Below are 17398 nucleotides of genomic sequence, written 5' to 3'. Positions count from 1 at the left end.
CAGAAACACCCTGATCCCCAGAGAATCAGCCTTACAGAGATACCCTCACCCACCAAGACACCCCAACCCCAGAAACACCCTGCCTCACAGAGACCCCCTGGCCCGGACAGATCTTGCCTCACAGAGATGTCCCAATTCACAGCAATCCCCACTCTAGAATGATACTTTGATCTACTGAGAGTCTGAGACCCATCGTCCCAGGCCTTCTGGGCTACGCTACATCAGTTGATTATGCTCAGTTACATTTGTTCCTCTACAGCTGATGGAAATGCACCTGGCAGCTACACACCCCAGTGTTTCATTTGGTTCTCCATGGTGCTGACATCCCAGACAGACTGGTTGTTTGGGGCCCAAGAAGGACCGAGTCTCATTCCAGCCTCACTCATTTGTGTGCCAAAGTGGTTGGAGCTGCCTGAAAAAATGGAGAGAACTGCGCTGTCAACAATGGGGCTTCAGGAGCAGAGCTACTAGCTCTCTCCATCTCCCCTCTGCACATTGCCCATGTTTCCCACAGTATCCACGTGGGAAATGCCCCAGCCTTCCCTAATCATAGAATCATAGAATATCAGGGTTGGAAGGGACCTCAGGAGGTCATCTAGTCCAACCTCCTGCTCAAAGCAGGACCAATTCCCAACTAAATCATCCCAGCCAGGGCTTTGTCAAGCCTGACTTTAAAAACCTCTAAGGAAGGAGATTCCACCACCTCCCTAGGTAACCCGTTCCAGTGCTTCAACACCCTCCTAGTGAAAAAGTTTTTCCTAATATCCAACCTAAACCTCCCCCACTGCAACTTGAGACCATGCTATTGCTTTGCACATTTTCAACTGGTTCTCAACCAGGACGAGCCACCAATCATTAGCCAGCCCCAATTAGTGTAGTATGGAAAGACAGGGACACCAGTGCAAGCCAGGGGTGTTTCCAGGGATTAAAAAAGGGGGGGGGGGTGATGAAAGATGGTTCCACTGGCCTCCCTCAGGGCTATGGGACAACCACTTCTTCCACAATAACTACTCCACTGGAGCTGTATTTACACAGCAGCACCCCCTTTTTACAAAGAACTAGCTCCTCAACAAAGGATCCTGATTACAGGAAAGTTGCTATGGACCCTGTCTCCAGAGATCCTGTCACTGATAGAGGCTGCCCCAATGTGACACCTTCTCACCAATACACCACTGATAAAACCTGACCCACAAGGAGTGTCCTCACCAATACCAGTGCTGATATAGCCTGCCCCACACAGACCCCTCCTCGCCAATACACCGCTGATACAGCGTGCTCCTCAGAGACCCCTACACACCAATACACCGCTGAAACAGCCTGCTCCACAGACCCCTCCTCACCAAAACACCACTGAGCCAGCCTGCTCCACACAGACCCTTCCTCGCCAATACTACATGGCTGATACAGCCTGCCTCACAGAGACCCTGCCTCACCAATACACTACTGATACAGCCTACCCGACACAAACTACTCATCACCATCACTACTGATAGAGCCTGCCTCACAGGGACCCCACTTCACCTATACACCCCTGATACAGCCAGCCCAACAGAGACCTCTCCTCACCAAATCACCACTAATACAGCCTGCCCCACACAGACTCCTCCTCATCAATACACCGCTGAAACAACCTGCCCCACAGAGACCCCTCCTCATCCAAACAACGCTGAGACAGCCTGCTCCACACAGACCCCTCCTCGTCAATACACCGCTAATACAACCTGCCCCACACAGACCTCTCCTCACCAATACTCCACTGATACAGCTTGCCCAGAGACCCCTCCTCACCAATACTCCACTGATACAGCTTGCCCAGAGACCCCTCCTCACCAATACTCCACTGATACAGCTTGCCCAGAGACCCCTCCTCACCAATACTCCACTGATACAGCTTGCCCAGAGACCCCTCCTCACCAATACTCCACTGATACAGCTTGCCCAGAGACCCCTCCTCACCAATACACCGCTGATACAGCCTGCCCCACATAGACCCCAGCTCCCCAGACATCAGTGACAGTCCCAGTGGGGAAATGGTTTTATCACGTCCTTTCCCCACCATGACTTGAACCGTCCTGCCACGCCGGGCTAGCCCGAGCCTGGGGAATGAGCCTGGGGCAGGGACAATCACGCCGCGGTGGCCCGGATCTCGGAGGCGCGGCTGGGTGTGTTCTGGAAGCGGGTGTGGCTTGTTTTGGTTTGGGGCTGGCAGCTGCCGTGTTTTCCCAGCCGCGATACAAAGCGTCGGGGAGACGCAGCCTCCCACGGTCTGTAGGGACGCGGGCTGTGCGTGCGTGTGTGCCCGCCGGGGGGAGGGCTGGTCCCGCTGCTTCGGAGCAGTCACCGGAGGCAGTGCCGGCAGGTGCCAGTGACCCGCCCGCGCCCAAAGGCTGCATTGCACCGTCCGAGCCCAACGCTGCTGGTTCGGACCCCGGCCCGGCTCCCGGGCCCCCCGCGGCCACTCCAGCCTCCGCCCCGCGAGCAGCAGCAGCGCGCTCCGCGGGGACCGGAGCGTGCGGACCGCACCAAGTCTTCTGCGGGGGGCAGTGCGCGCGGGGGGAGCCGAGCAAGCGTGTTTCAACAGGACAGGGGGGGGGGAAACGTTCGGAAAGATGTTCCCGTCCCCCTACGCTCGCAGCCCTAATGGTCCGTTCCGCGTGCTCTATTTAATCCCCTGCTGCAGCCGCCGCGCTGGCTTCAGTCAATAGCAGCTGCCGCGGTGGTCGCGCGTGGCTGTGGGTGCGGGCGGGCCGGACGCTCGCTTCCCGCGGGGCTGAGCCTTGGAGGATCCCCGCAGCCCTAGAACAACCATGCTGCCGCCGGCGCTGACCCTGCTGCTGCTCCTCGGCTGCCTGGCGGCGGGCAGCGGGACCCTCTCGCAGGATGGTGAGTGGGGGGCCGTGGGGTGTCAGCCCGGGCAGCGGGCGGGGGGTCCAGCCGCTCTCCTGTTTGCAAACGCCGTTTCGCGGAGGCCGGTCGCGCCATGCGCAGCCCAGGGAGCGGACCGCAGACAGCGCCGTAACCCGAGCCTCTAGAAGAGGGGCCGGGAGCCGCCGCCTCCTGCCCGGCAGCTGGGGTAGCGCGTCTCGCCTGCCCGCCCTTCTGCGTTGCCTCGGTTCGGCCGGGCTCAGCCTCGGGCCCGCTGGGGCTGGGCCGGGGGCGCCGCGCCCCTAGGGCGCAGCCAGGTGTGGGCGAGGGTTCCCTGTTCTGCGGCGCTCAGCGCGGGGGCTGGGAGCCCGGGCACAGCGGGGCGGGGGTCGCTGGGCGCTGCCTGCCGCTGGCGGGCGGTGCCGCTATGTAGGTCAGCCAGGTTCCCCGGGTGACAGGTATCCCCGCCGCCTGCCCAGCCCTCCTCGGGGTCGGTGTCGGGCTCGGCTCCGGAGACCCGTCCTCGTCCTGCAGATTGGCTCGGCTCCCAGCCCTGCTCGGTGCTGGCTGCAGTCGCTGTCCCGAAAGGGGGGAGGGGGGGTCCTCGGGCTCGGGGACCGGACTGGCCGGGCCATCGTCCCTGGGGAGGGTCCCCAGGGCATAGCCGTGTAGCGGCGGTTCGGTGCGTCCAGCCAGCGGCCCTGCAGCCTGCGACGCAGCTGGGCGCGGTGAGAAAGGGAGGGGCAGGGCCCCTGCCTCGGAGGGATGGAGTTAGCGGAGCTGGCCGTGCGGCTCTGGGCTAGGGAGCAGGAGGGGCCACCCCGGGTCTCCCCCGAGCCCTTCCAACGGGGTCCTCCAGCCTGGGGCAGCTGGTATCAAGGTCACCCCCTCCCCAGGCTGTCCCTTTGCCACCTTTTCAGCAAACAGGTATGGCTGGCTCCACACCTCCTCATCCCTGGAATGTTCCAGAGAGGCTGGCACCCCTGCCCCTCCTGCCGTGAGGATCAGGAGTCTTCCCATGATGTGTCTCTCCATAAAGTGTCTCTCCATGGCTCCCACTGGGTGACTATGCTGCGGGAGGGGGTTTGGGGTGCAGAGTAGGGAGCCAGGGCCTCAGTCACTGCACCCCAGATTGGCCGTGTCACCATCTCAGCAGGCCTGTGTTCTTGCAGCTAAGGGTAGCCAAGTGCCAAAGGTGACCGCAGTCCTGCCAGGGCTGTGGCATGCTGCATTTCGAGGCAGGGCTTCAGTGCTAGAGTTGAGGCTGAGATTGGCTTTTAGTTCCAGGAGCACTTTGGAGAGATTTATTTAACATTATCAGGCTTGCTGCCTGTCTTCCCATCTCTGCCTATTTACCTTCCTAGCCAGCTTTCCATTTGTATCTCTGTTAGTCCATCTGCCTCTCCCATTAAGCTAGAACATACAGTGCTGCAATTAGCTGGGTTTAAAGTGCTCGGAAGATAGCAGAAGGCTGCAGCAGGGTTTGGAGAAGACAGACCAATTCCACCAGTTCCTCCCAGAGAAACCTGTTCATATTTGTATGTGTCTTATTGTTCAAGTATCTCTCAAATCCCCCTGGCACTCTGTATACAGATTGTTTATTACGCAGAAAGCATGGAGCGGCTCTGTAGCCCCATAACCCTTGAGACAAAGGGTGTTTACCCATTATGTATAACAACAATAGGCAGAGCGATGCATGCCAAAACAACCTTTAATGAAGTACCACAAAGCAAACATCATTTTGATAAGGATTTGTAAAGGTAATACATTGCTTTTCATAACTGTTTTGCTGCAAAATGAAATGCTGGCTGAACCTCAATAGCCAGGCTTGGGGCTTGTGGCCTGAAATGACCATGAGATCACTGATGTCATGTCAGTGACACCCTCTCTTTATATTTGTCTTTAAAGTATTATATACGCACCTATGTGGTGCTGTACACGTACTGAGACTCATCAGAAGCAGGAAATAATTCAGAGGTGGGCGGTGAGGGACCAGCAGTGCTAAGACAAGGGTTTCGCAGATTTCAAAACCAGAAACGACTCTTATTATCTACTCTAACCTCCTACTTAACAGAGGCTGGAGATTTCTCCCAGTAATTCCTGCATCTAGCCCAGCAACTTGTGGTGGAATTAGAGCATGAGGTGAATTAGAGGTGTGAAGTAGAAGAGCGTTGTGTGTACTCACATGCTAATGAGAGGACCATTCATCCGTTTCCTCCTTCCCCCTCCCTCCCCCCCATGCATCTAGAAATGCCATGTTCAGTGCAGGCAGGATTCTCAGACTATCTCTGCAACTGTGGCCATGTATTTCACCAGTTAGTTCTTGAATGAGCTTTTCCTCAGTGTGCATTGCAGGTGCTAATGATGGAGGGGTGCGGGACTGCTCTCCTTACACTTCCTCATTGCCTGATTTCATGGTGCAGGAATTAAAACTGAAAATGCTTACTGGGGTAAAATAGCCTGGAACCAAAGGCTGGATGAAGTATTGCAGCGTGTGGGAAGGATGAGAAACTGGAACCAGGAAACATCCTGGTTAGGGCATGAACTGGAGGTGCTTGGATCCCAAAGTAGGAGCTCTCCTGTTGAGCTATGGGAGAAGCTCTGCTAGCCCTTCACAGCGGGAGAATTTCTATCCTCTTCCCCACCCCACACTAGAGGAGAAGACTGTTACTGGAAGCAGGGTGTCATGTGATCACACCCATTCAAAAGCCCCAGAGGCAGGCACACTCCATGCATTCTAGGTGGTGGTGGTCTTGGTGATTATGATATAAGGAAAAGTTATTTACTTGTTCCCATAATATAAGAACTAGGGGCCACCAAATGGTTTAAAACAAATAAAAGGAAGTTCTTCTTCACACAGCGCACAGTAAACCTGTGGAACTCCTTGCCTGAGGAGGTTGTGAAGGCTAGGACTATAACAGGGTTTAAAAGAGAACCTCCATGAATTTATCTAGTTAAGTCAGTTAATGGTTATTAGCCAGGATGGGTAAGGAATGGTGTCCCTAGCCTCTGTTTGTCAGAGGGTGAAGATGGATGGCAGGAGAGAGATCACTTGATCATTGCTTGTTAGGTTCACTCACTCTGGGGCACCTGGCATTGGCCACTGTCAGACAGCAGGATACTGGGCTGGATGGACCCTTGGTCTGACCCAGTATGGCCATTCTTATGTTCTTATGAGCATGGGGCTGTCATGCCTTCGGCGTCATGAAGTCCCAAAGAGGAGCCACCTGGGTATGGCTGGCACCATGTCACTCTTGATTGTTTGTTAAAAAGGCCATGCTAAATGCCACTGAATACCATAGATTCCAAGGCCAGGAGAGATCACTGTGATCATGTAGTCTTACCTCCTATATAGCAAAGGCCACAGAACATCCCCGAAATAATTCCTAGAGCAGGTCTTTACCAAGGGCTGAGTTTTTAGTTTTGTTTTTAAAGTGTCCCAATGGCTAATAACCCTCAGTGTTTTTTAAGCCTGATTGTGTTCAGTGAATTGACTGGGTGTCCATGTGCATGGACACACTTTTGACTGAATCCCAAGTGCTCACAAAAATGCACGTGGTATTGGTTGAGAGTGGTAGGTTGAAGTTCTCTGTGTAGCCCCCAGGCAGAGTACAGCATGGAAAATGACATGGCAAGCTTCCCTCAGGAAGAACGGTAAGAAGTGTCAGTGTTTCCTTTGTTCTCTGGCCCTTTGCTGAGAGATCAGCAAGGGCGATGCTGGCTGAAAAACATAAAACCAAAAAATCTGTGAGCACCAACCTGGAGCACTGTCTACTCCCACTATGAATTCAGAAAAGCATTGGCTGAGAAATACTGCCCCCGCAGGAAGACATTCTGTAGTGTCGTGCTGTTCACCAGTCAATGACATGGGCTCAGGAAAATGTCCTTCACCATTGATTGTCCTAAAACCAGGGCCGGCTCCAGGCACCAGCTTGCCAAGCAGGTGCTTGGGGCGGCCACTCTGGAGAGGGGCAGCACGTCCAGCTATTCGGCGGCAATTCGGCGGACGGTCCCTCACTCCCACTTGGAGCGAAGGACCTTCCGCCGAATTGCCGCCGCAGATCGCGATTGCGGCTTTTTTTTTTTTTTTTCCTTCGCTTGGGGCGGCAAAAACCCTGGAGCCGGCCCTGCCTAAAACCCCCCTCCCATGCACCCCTCAATCTCTGAATGTGTCCCTGGCACAGCTTTCTCACCAGTAAGGCCCTTCTGGCAGTGTTACTGAGGAATGTGGTACCCCCTCAGAGGGGAGAGGTAAGGTGCTGCAAGTATAAAATTCCCCACCTGTTTCCTCCCCTTGGGAATTAGCTACATTGTATCCCACAGCTCCTTGACCATTGTAATGAGACAGGAGGTGGGGTTCCACAAAGGGTTCTGTTGCCCAGGGAGCAGAACTGTTAGACTCTGGGAAAAGTCTTGGTACTTCACCATAGTAGCTTTGTCTGTGTGCACTTGGACAGCTGATGTGCTGTGCAGATTTTGGTGTCTTTGGGCTGGGAGTGTGTGAGGTTGGGGAGAGGATGATTCTGTGCCTACAAGAACCCCACCAGTAAGAGAGAGAGAGAGGATTAGTTCAGGAGCAAAACCTTTTATTTATTTGAAAATCGTGTACACTAGCTACATGGGGAAACCCCCTGAACACTAAAGCTCCAGGCCCTGGTCTGCTGAGGACCTCATCTACCGAAGGTACTTGTATATCACCTATTACTGTAGCACCTCACAATCTTTAGTAGCTCTGGGTGCTGTTATCCCCATTGTACAGATGGAGGACTGATGGTCAAAAAGGCTAAGTGACTGGCCCAAGGTGTCACAGGCAGTCTGTGGCAGAGCAGGGACTTGAAATGAGATCTCCCAAGTCCTAGGCTAGTTTCCCAACCACTGGGCCATCATTCCTTTCTCAGCACAGTAGAAAATGTTCTCCCCCATGCACTTCCTCCTACCCTCTCCTAGTTGTGTGCCCCAAGGTCCGTTGATCTAGAGACGGGTGGATTCACCAAGTACCTGACCCTCATGCGAATTCCCAGGCTTCCCCTAAGAGCACTTCATGCTGAGCAGAAGCACTGTGATGGGAGGAGATTTCCCTGTCTTTGGTGAGTGCCATCTGTTTCCGGCTAACACCCAGTGAATGAGACCATCCCCTCACAGGATGCCCAAATGGGTATTAGTGCTTCTGGGAGGGAGCAGTGTCTAATGGTTAGAGCGCAGCCCTGGGAGTCAGGAGCTATGGGCTCCATTGGCTGTGCCAGAGGTGTATTGAGTGACCTTGGTCTAGTCAGCAGCCTCTCTGTCTTTTAATTTCTCCACCTCTGAAACGAAGATAATAATAATGACTTGTCTCACTGGGAAGTTGCATACATTAATGTTAATATAAACCCTTGAGCCCCACCTAAGGAAATCTGTAGTGGCATGCTCAGTAATACTCTGATCAGCTGGACAGATGGGTTTGCCACCATCTGCTGGCTCAGTCCATGTTCTATCTGTGTGCTTGGACCTGATGCACTGTAACTGTCCAATGCAAATGATGGCGAGAGCCTTGCAATAGCTATTTTTCTTTAATAGGACACATTTGTACCATAGTGAGGCAGCTCTCACGGGGCTGGGGGTGCTAAGTGTAGTCCCTCAGTCCCATAGTCATTTCTTAGCCCCTCCTTGCCAGACTGTGAGCTCCTTGTCCTCAGTTGCAGTCGCATTAGGATAGGGTTACCATATTTCAGCAAGCAAAAAAGAGGACGGGAGGAGCCCCGCCCCAGTCCTGCCCTAGCCCCGCCCCTGCCCCTTCCACTCCCGCCCCTGCCCCTTCCACTCCCAACCCTCCCCCTGCTCCTTGTCCCCTGACTGCCCCCTCCTGGGACCCCTGCCCCTAACTGCCCCCCAGGACTCCACCCCCTACCTAAGCCTCCCTGCTCCTTGTTCCCTGACTGCCCCCTCCTGAGACCCTCCCCCCATCCTAACTTGCCCCCTAGGACCCTACCCCCTACCTGCCCCCTGACTGCCCCAACCCTTATCCACACCCCCACCCCCAGAAAGCCCCCCCCGAACGCCCGACCCCCCCCGTCTCTTGACTGCTCCCTCCAGAACCTCCCTGCCCCTTCTCCGACCCCCTGGCCCCCTTACTCTGCCGCTCAGACCAGCGTGCCGGGGAGGAGGAGCAGGGGGAGGAGCTCCAGACTGCTGGTGCGAACGGCCGGCTGGTGATCTGCGAATGCAGGGAGGGAGGGAGTGCTCTCAGCTGCAGGGGAGAGGAGGGGGATGTGGAGGAGGGGCTCTCTCTGGCTGTCGGAGCCCCATGTAAGTGGCACCATCCGTCCGGCTGCCCTGTCAGCCGCGCGCGCTCTGCAGGGGGGGGAAGTCCGGACATTTACAAATTCCCCCCAGACGCTATTTTTAACTCTAAAAGCCGGACATGTCCGGGGGAATCCGGACGAATGGTAACCCTACATTAGGATGCACATTGTGCCTTTTGTAAATACTACTTAGGCTTGGGTAGAGGCACGTCCACATACTTGTGCTAAAGCAACTACTGACTTCACAGCTATCATTAAGGTTTAGCATCTGCTACAAACCTTGTTTCAGTCCCATGTCACATGGGGGAAGTTGGCTGGGGAAGTTGTGGCAGCCCTGGTGAACTAATTCCACCACAGGCATGAGAAAGGAGGAGGAAAGTGAAGTGCAACCTTTGTGAATCTCTTGAAACAAAATTAAAACCACTCTGATAGTTTCAGATAGGCCCATTCCCCTCAGGGAGCCATTCTGTTGCAGGAAGCCTAGCCAAGAGGAAATGCAGCTGTGGTTGCTTTTTTGCATTATTAGACTCTGAGAATAACAAGTGCAACAGAACAGGGAAGCTGTCTACTAAATGGCAGGCAGAGCAAGCTGCGAACCAGGATTGCTGAAACCGACAACTCAGCTATCTGGCAAAAGGCATTAGGATCAATGAGACACACTGGATTGAAAACAATAACAGAGATCAGGGTACACAGAGTCTCCCAGCCACGTACTCAGACAGTGAGGGGAAGTGCTGGCGCTGCAAAGGCAGGACTGAAACTTTGCTTCCACTCTGACTATCCTCAGGTTTGGGAATAACCTGTGTTACTGACTCAGAGGCTGTGCTGGGCGTGTGCTGGGGAATGTGGAGGGCATGTCTGCAATGAGCCGGAGGAAGAACTAAAACAAGCTGGGGAACTGCAATTGCCAGCGACGACGACGACTGAGTCCCTGCCAGGCCCTTGTGCCTTTCCAGTCTCCTTCCAGTCAGAAGGTTTGAGGAGAGATAATGCTGGGCTGCTGTCTAGACACAGAATGCATGGGAAAGGCAACTCCCTCCTTGTCTCTCAGCCCTGGTGCCCATGCGCCAAACTGGCCCAAGTGGAACGTGTCTCTGCCCTCATTTTATCACTCTCCACCGAGATGAAGGCAGACAGCCCTTAGCTCCACCATTGGCCAGGGCTCTTTCTGCATCTCTGAGCAATTCCTGGTCACCAGCTACAGTCTCCTCTCGTCTTCAGACAGCCCCCTTCTCCAAAGCAATGCTGCTTCCCCACGGAACCCACCTCTCTGTCCAGGGCCGTCTTAGTTCAGTGGCTCTCACTCACATCTCTTGCTTAAAGAATTGCACCCATTGCAAAGATAACTGTCCCTGGTCCCCCTCCTCCTACGTACACACAGGAGTGGAGAGAGCTCCTCTGACACAAGGGCTTGAGAAAGGAACCAATTCTCACTACTGTGGCAATGCTCTTGATGGAAGAACTGATCCATCTGAGCAAATCTTGAGATGATGATTGGTTCCTTCTCTAAATCATTTTGGCCAGCAAAACTAGAACCAGTTGGTCCATTGCTAATTTCTGTGCCCTGATCTGGGAGTCCACAAACCAACAGAGTCCTAGTGAGGTTGTGAGGGAGTCACACAATGACACTGGGGTGTAGGGCTCGCTTTCTGCACATCTCAGTTGCTCCCCAGGAAGACCCAAACTGGCAAGAGGCCAAAGGTGGACATGACTCACCCTCACCGGGGTGGGCTCTATTCCAACATGACCATCCCTGTGTTTGGAATGCAGAACCATCTCTCTGCTCCCCTCTGCCCTGTCTCTCCTGCTGGGAGGGGGAGCAGGAGAGATGGCTGCTGCTTCTCCCCATCCCGTGTTTCAAAGAGCTCTGGGCGCTCGCTTCAACTCCTGCTTCCACTCCATTATCAATTATTTATTAATATTTTAGGAATCCCCAGAAGCCCCGGTTAGGATTGGGGCCCCATGGGTGCCTGGTGCTGCACAAACGTGTAAGGAGATACAGGCACTGTTTGTCCTGAAGGGCACGCAGTGTAGTTTGAGATGAAGGTAACAAGGGAGAGGAACCAAACAGAGACACCTTTCTGTTCTGTGTTCGTACAGCGCCTTGCACCTGGGCTCCTGGTTCCTATGTACTATGGGAACACAAATAACCATAGAGTAACAAGGGATGGGGAGGCTGAGGCACAAAATGTAGCTCTATCAGCAACATGGCCCCTCAGGGTGAGGGGCACTGGGACCTGTGTATAAAACCAGCCACGCCAGCTCACTCCTTGTCTGAGATCAGGTTGGCTAGTGTGTACTGAGCAGCTGCTTTTCATGACAGAAGGGTGACTGAATACACAAAGGAGACTATTCTTAGTGAAGTGGCCTGAACTCTGGAAGCTCAGTGGGATCCCAGGCATCTTGTTTCTGCAGCAGTGCGGCGGTGGCCTCTGGCAGTAGCACAATGGCATTTGCTGTGGCATGGTGGTGTTCTCGGTGGCTGCATTATTCTGTTACTACCGTGTCTTGTGCTTGTGGCAAGTCTGTCACTCTGTGAACTGCTCACTGCACAGCATCACTTCTGGGCCCTCAGAGTCCTCTTTGCGGGGATTTGCAAAATATTACAAATGGCCAAAGACTTGCTTGAGGAGAGGAGGCAACAGCTGGGTCCTGGAGCAGAAAGTCAGCATCTGTCCAGTTCAGTAAGAGGTGTCGCAGCTGTGACTGTTCAGCAATCCTCAGCCACCTCGTAAACTTCTGAGCTATGTTTCCTGAAATCCTCCTCGCTTCTCCAGCGTGACCAGCAGATAGGCACAACCCAACTGCACGTGGCCTTGGTGTGTAGCAGAAGCAGAGACCAAAGTGAGAGGCTGGACAGTAATACTCACCAGGGAGAGGAGTGAACTCTGGCTGCTGCCCACCCAGGTGTCAGTGCCTCCTCCCCTTGCTCCTCTCTTTGGGCAGTGTCCCCTTTCAGCATGATGGATCCTTCTCCAGCCAACACCCTTTCACTCTGCTGATGAGGTTGCTTTCCAAACCAGTTAATTAAACTGATGCCATGCCCCGTGTGGACATTATTAATTCCATTTAAACCGGGCTTATCCATTTAGCTTAATTTGCTAAGGAGCCGCTAGAAGCCAGGTTTAGGCTAAATTGAGAGCGCCCTGGCTGATGAGGCTGGGCACCAGCTTAATGGAATTGGTTTGAAATGACAGTGGTGCCACTCTGCATACATCTACACAGCAGCTGGGAGGTGTGATTCCCTGCTCAGGTAGATGTATACTTGCTAGCGCTCCTTGAACTGGTGCCAAAAAATAGCAATGTCATGACAGCATGGGTAGTGGCTTGGGCTAGCTGTCCGAGTATATACCCAGGGGTCAGGACTTGTGACACCATGAATGCTTTGGTCTCTCGTGCCAGCTGTCAGCTTGCTGAACACTCATGGGATGGACCCGTTCCCTTTGTTGTCAGTGACAAAACTCTTATTGACTGGCTTGGGCCTTAACTTTTGAAATGGAATTTGCTGTTGCTCCTGCTCTCCATGTGTTTTCATGTCTGCATGTCAAGTCCTTCTTGTCCCGTATGCTGGTTTTTGAGGGTAAAAGCTGGGTGCAAACTAAAAACCTGATCATCTCCAGAAACAATAATGCTGTGGAATTCCCATGCACCATGGACTCATTTCCGTCTCCCCTAGGCCAGCCATACCCCTGGAGAGAGCTCCTTTCACAGGAAAGAGCACTCTTTCCGACTTCACCGTAGGGCCACTCCATGACACAGGCTCCTGACAGTTCGAAGTTCTTCCCAACTCTCTGATTATAGCCATCACTTTCTAAGCTGAAGTTTCTTGTTAAAGAAATGGCAGTGGTAGCCCTTCTGGTAGCAGAGTCTGTAAATCTGTATACTGCTGCCTTGCCAAGTTCTGAGATAGATGGGTGGAAGCTGCTAGCAGCTGAGATGTCAGGCCCCTGTCTATTCATATAAAAGGGTATTTGCACATTCAGCTGCTAATGGAGCTGTGCTCACGGCACCCAAACTGTGGTGATCTGTCACCCATCTTTGGCATTAGCCTGGCCTTAGGAACTTGTCCATTCTCTGGTATTTCAGCAAAGTAGCTGAACACCAAGCACAGTAAAGAAGACAACCTGAAGAAGAGCTCTGTGTTGCTTGGAAGCTTGTCTCTCTCCCCAACAGAAGTTAGTCCAGATATTCCCTCCCCCACGTTGTCTCTCTAAGCGCAGTAATGAATATTTGCATAGAGCTGTCCCTGGTGGACTCTGCTCTTCACCTCTCCTAAACTTGGCAGCTTTGCATACTGTTTGCAGTCCTCCCAGTCACACTGTAGTGCTCCATGTTGGGCTCTGACCCTCTCCTCTGACAGGGACTGCTCCATGCACAGGATCGAATGGTCCAAGGCACCACTCAATGCTGCTGGAGAGAACTGTCCTTCAGGTTAACCTGATTTCGCCACACCTGCTAGATGGTGACTTTCATTATTGGAACCAGCTGCATCCATCTCCAGTGGCTGGGATTCACTGGGAATGACCCTCCATGGCCAGGGGGTTTTTTTGGTTCTAAAATTGCTTCTCCTCCCATTTGCCTGGGAGCCAGTAGGAGACTTGGCTGTTTGGTGCCAGGTCAACAGACTTTCTAAGATTCATGCCCTATTGAATGAGCCTGCAGGAGACAGTCTCCAGGTAATGGGGCTCCTGCCCCTTTTCATGGGACTTCTAAAGGATTTAGCTGTGACAAATCACTAGGAAACATGCCCTGGGCAGAGGAGAGGGTGAGGGCTCCAAGGGGTTTCCAGTTCTCATTTCTAGGGTTTCTCATTAATATTTTCTTGTAGCTCTCAAGGGAAAAATAAACAATTCTTATTTTCCATTTTTCCTTTGAAAGACATTGGCTGCTAGGGTTCTACATGACAATTTCACTGAACACACACAGATCCCTGTAAAGCAAAGAGCAGCCCTAGGACCCCACTCTGAGACCCTCACTGGGGCAGGATGGCCCCAGGCACCAGAGAATATCAAACCAAACCATCTGCTTCATTGGCAACAAGCACGTCAGCGATTGGCCCAGAAGGAACTATGGCGTCACCATGCAGAGATCTCACAGCCTTCAAAGGGGCTCAGACCCCGTCCTGTTGCCCAGAGGCTGTTCTGGCTCTCACACCCCAGAGCCGTGTCATACCACCACGCCGAGAAACATCAATGGAAAAGGCAAGCGTATAAAAGCCACGAACTCATGAGAGGAGACCTGCAGGCTCTCGGAGCAGTGCCACCTCACCAGCTGGCTGCATGTTATCAGAGACTTTTAACAGCCCAAGCAAGAAATCAGAAATGCTGCAGACAGCAGGGGCACCCTATTGTCTTACTGTGTAAAAACTCCTTTTGTTGTGCACAGTGTTTGTACGACCGTTACTGTGCAAGTAACGCAGAGGGGTGGGCATGATTCTCCTCGTATGTATGCTGAGGTAAATCAGAAGGAACTGTGGGTTTCAATAGGTTTCTACTGGTCTAAATCGGTGTGGGACAAGGGCTTCTCAGTCCAATCTCGTGATCTGCTGATAAATGAGAATAACCGTTCCATGTTCCTGAGCTATGATCCGGAGCGTGTGGTCCGGTCTTTCAAAAGAGCTCTGCACCCCACATGAAAATGACACTGCTAGTTTAGATGTCTATCTGTGCAGAGCATCTGAAAGCCTGGTCCATGGTGCCATGTTTGGTAGGCGTCTCACTGCTCATGGTCTACTTATACGTTCATGCTGCTGGCCCACGGGGTGGGCAGTGATTCCTGCACAGACTTGTCCCCACAGAGACTGCAGCACAGTCTCTCCAGCAGGGCGCAAAGCTAGCTGGTCACATGTGGCCCATCAAATGCAGAGATCAGGACATGGAAGGGGCAGGAGAGCCCTGTGTGCCCCACTGCCTCTGTCCAGCTGGTCCAGGGCTCACTGTGAATGCCTCTGCTTTAGGCTCTGCCCTGGTGACATGTGCTTGGAATAGTGCTGACTCCTGAGCTGGCACCATCCATCCCTCGGCTCCATGTGCCACAGAGTGCTGATGAGCAGGATTCTGCATCGCATGCTCTTGCTACCAGCATTCCCTGCAAATCCCTGTCATTTCAGGGATGTGCAACCCCTTCCTGGCTGGACTCTGCTCTCTGCAAATACATGCCCTGGAGGGACTTGGAAAGGTTCTGTGGCTGTTGAGATCTGGGGTGAGGATGAGATTCCTGAGACAGGCAGTTTCAGAGAGAACTGGGACCAGCCTCCTTTCCCCTCCCTCGGGGGTTGTGGAGGGAGAGGACGCAGTGCTGGATGCACAGGCAGTGGCTGTGCCCTGCACTGAGATTCCCTTACAATGTTGCCGCATTTTGCTGAGCTAATTGGCCACCACCCCTGTGTGAAAGTGTAAACACCACTGGGAAGCACAGCCAGCAGCAGCCTGTGTCTGTGCGGCTGGCTGCCAGAGCCACAGGCAGGAGCTGCTGCTGCCATCAGAGCGGCTGCTCCTCCCCGCGTGCTGCCAGTGCTCGCCCATATCACACCTCAGGAATGCGTGGGCAAGCCGCCGCCGGAGTATTAGGGGCAGCACCGGGGGGGGGGGAGGAGGAGGGAAGTACAGTCCATTGCCCAAAGCTGTACTCCCTTCCCCAAGTCCTGTTATGGGCTGGAGAGGGGGCTGCTTTCCAGCTCCTAGTACAGTGTGTGTGTGTGTGTGTGTGTGATGATCATAGGGCTCTTGGGCTGGGACCTGTGCATATGGGAGGGGGGCTCTAATTGCGCCCTTGTCTAGAAACAACCAGCCAAAACAGGTTAAAGACTGCCCCATGGCCCATCCTCCTCAGCAGGTTCTCCTGGGCTCGCTCCTTTCCAGCACACCCTGCCTCAGGGCTCCTATTAACTGCCTATTGTGCTAATGACCAGCCATGTTCCAGTCCTTCAGCTCTCCTTAAGTGCAGTAGGCAGCTGATAACTTGATCAAACTCCTAGAATGCAGCATCCTGTGGCAAGGGCCCAGCAGCTGAGTGTGCAGGTATGGGGGGGGAGGTGGGTTCCATTTGGGGAGATGATGTCATCACATCCCAGCAACCTGCAATCACTCTCGTGCCAGCGCCAGTTATATCCAAGGCCCCAAGTGCTTGTGAAAGCTGGGCCCAAATCATGTGGCAAAGCACTGGGTTCTAGAGCACTGTAGTGCGGCAGGGTGGAGAATCCACCTCAAGGCCCTGGGTTCTAGAGCACTGTAGTGCAGCAGGCTGGAAAATACATAGGCTCTGGGTTCTAGAGCTCCAGTACAGCAAGGTCCTGGGTTCTAGGTGACTCTAGTGTATCAGTTTTGCTTTTCTGTAGTTGAAATGAGTGATCTGCTCAGCGTGGGTCCCTGTATCACTGGCCTTGAGATTAATTTCATTACTTTGTGCTGTTCCCTCATCTTCTGCTTTCGAGCTACCCAAGATGTTTGTACTGAAGGAGCCATAACTGTATTGTCCAAACTGGCATGGAAGAAGCTGTGGGGGGGAGGTGGCAACATGGAAAGGGTGATTGGGGCATTTGGCAACTGGAGAGGCAGTTTGAGATTGTGGAATAAACACAACAGCTGGCTGCTTCTGCTAAAATGATCAGCAGTGAAAGATTGAGCAATGTACTCATAGGCTGATCGGTGTGGCACTGTAACAGTAGAACAGCCAAAGATGGCAATTTAAATTTGAGAGTGAATACCCTTTTGAGATGAATGGGACAGTTCTTATCTATTGCAGAACTATTAGGGGGAGAGGGATAGCTCAGTGGTTTGAGCATTGGCCTGCTAAACCCAGGGTTGTGAGTTCAATCCTTGAGGGGGCCACTTAGAGGGATCTGGGGCAAAATCAGTACTTGGTCCTGCTAGTGAAGGCAGGGGGCTGGACTTGATGACCTTTCAAGGTCCCTTCCAGTTCTAGGAGATAGGATATCTCCATTAATTTAATTTATTTATTTGTGTCCTGCAGACTCAGGCAGACACCACTGGATTGGTTACTCAATTCATGTTTTCCAGGTTATCTTCACAATCACCAGACCAGACTTTCAGAAATGTTCAGAATCCAGCAGCCCCTGTGGAATCCTTCCCTCCCACAGTGAGACCAACAGGGATTCCACCCTTCATTATCCTCAGCGGAGCTGCAGGAGGCTGAACTGTTTTGAAATCTGGCCCACAAGGGCTAGAAGCTGCATTTAAAAGGCCACCATGAGCATGGTGGGTGATTCCAGGCTGAGGACTGCGGGGCCATGC

The 17398-nt window shown here is 53.3% G+C and overlaps 1 protein-coding gene across 1 annotated transcript in view; it reads left to right on the top strand.

Annotated features, from left to right (window-relative positions):
• Positions 1–2807: 2807 nt before the first annotated feature.
• The window catches only part of CADM3 (cell adhesion molecule 3), a 112876-nt gene continuing 98285 nt past the window's right edge, over positions 2808–17398 (top strand). Inside the window, exon 1 of the mRNA XM_065420443.1 lies at positions 2808–2883. Coding sequence (XP_065276515.1) covers positions 2808–2883 — 76 coding nt within the window. The remainder of the gene's footprint in view (positions 2884–17398) is intronic.

Source organism: Emys orbicularis, chromosome 20, assembly GCF_028017835.1.
Source record: "Emys orbicularis isolate rEmyOrb1 chromosome 20, rEmyOrb1.hap1, whole genome shotgun sequence".
Taxonomy (NCBI): domain Eukaryota; kingdom Metazoa; phylum Chordata; order Testudines; family Emydidae; genus Emys; species Emys orbicularis.
This window is presented reverse-complemented; position numbering and strand designations above follow the sequence as displayed.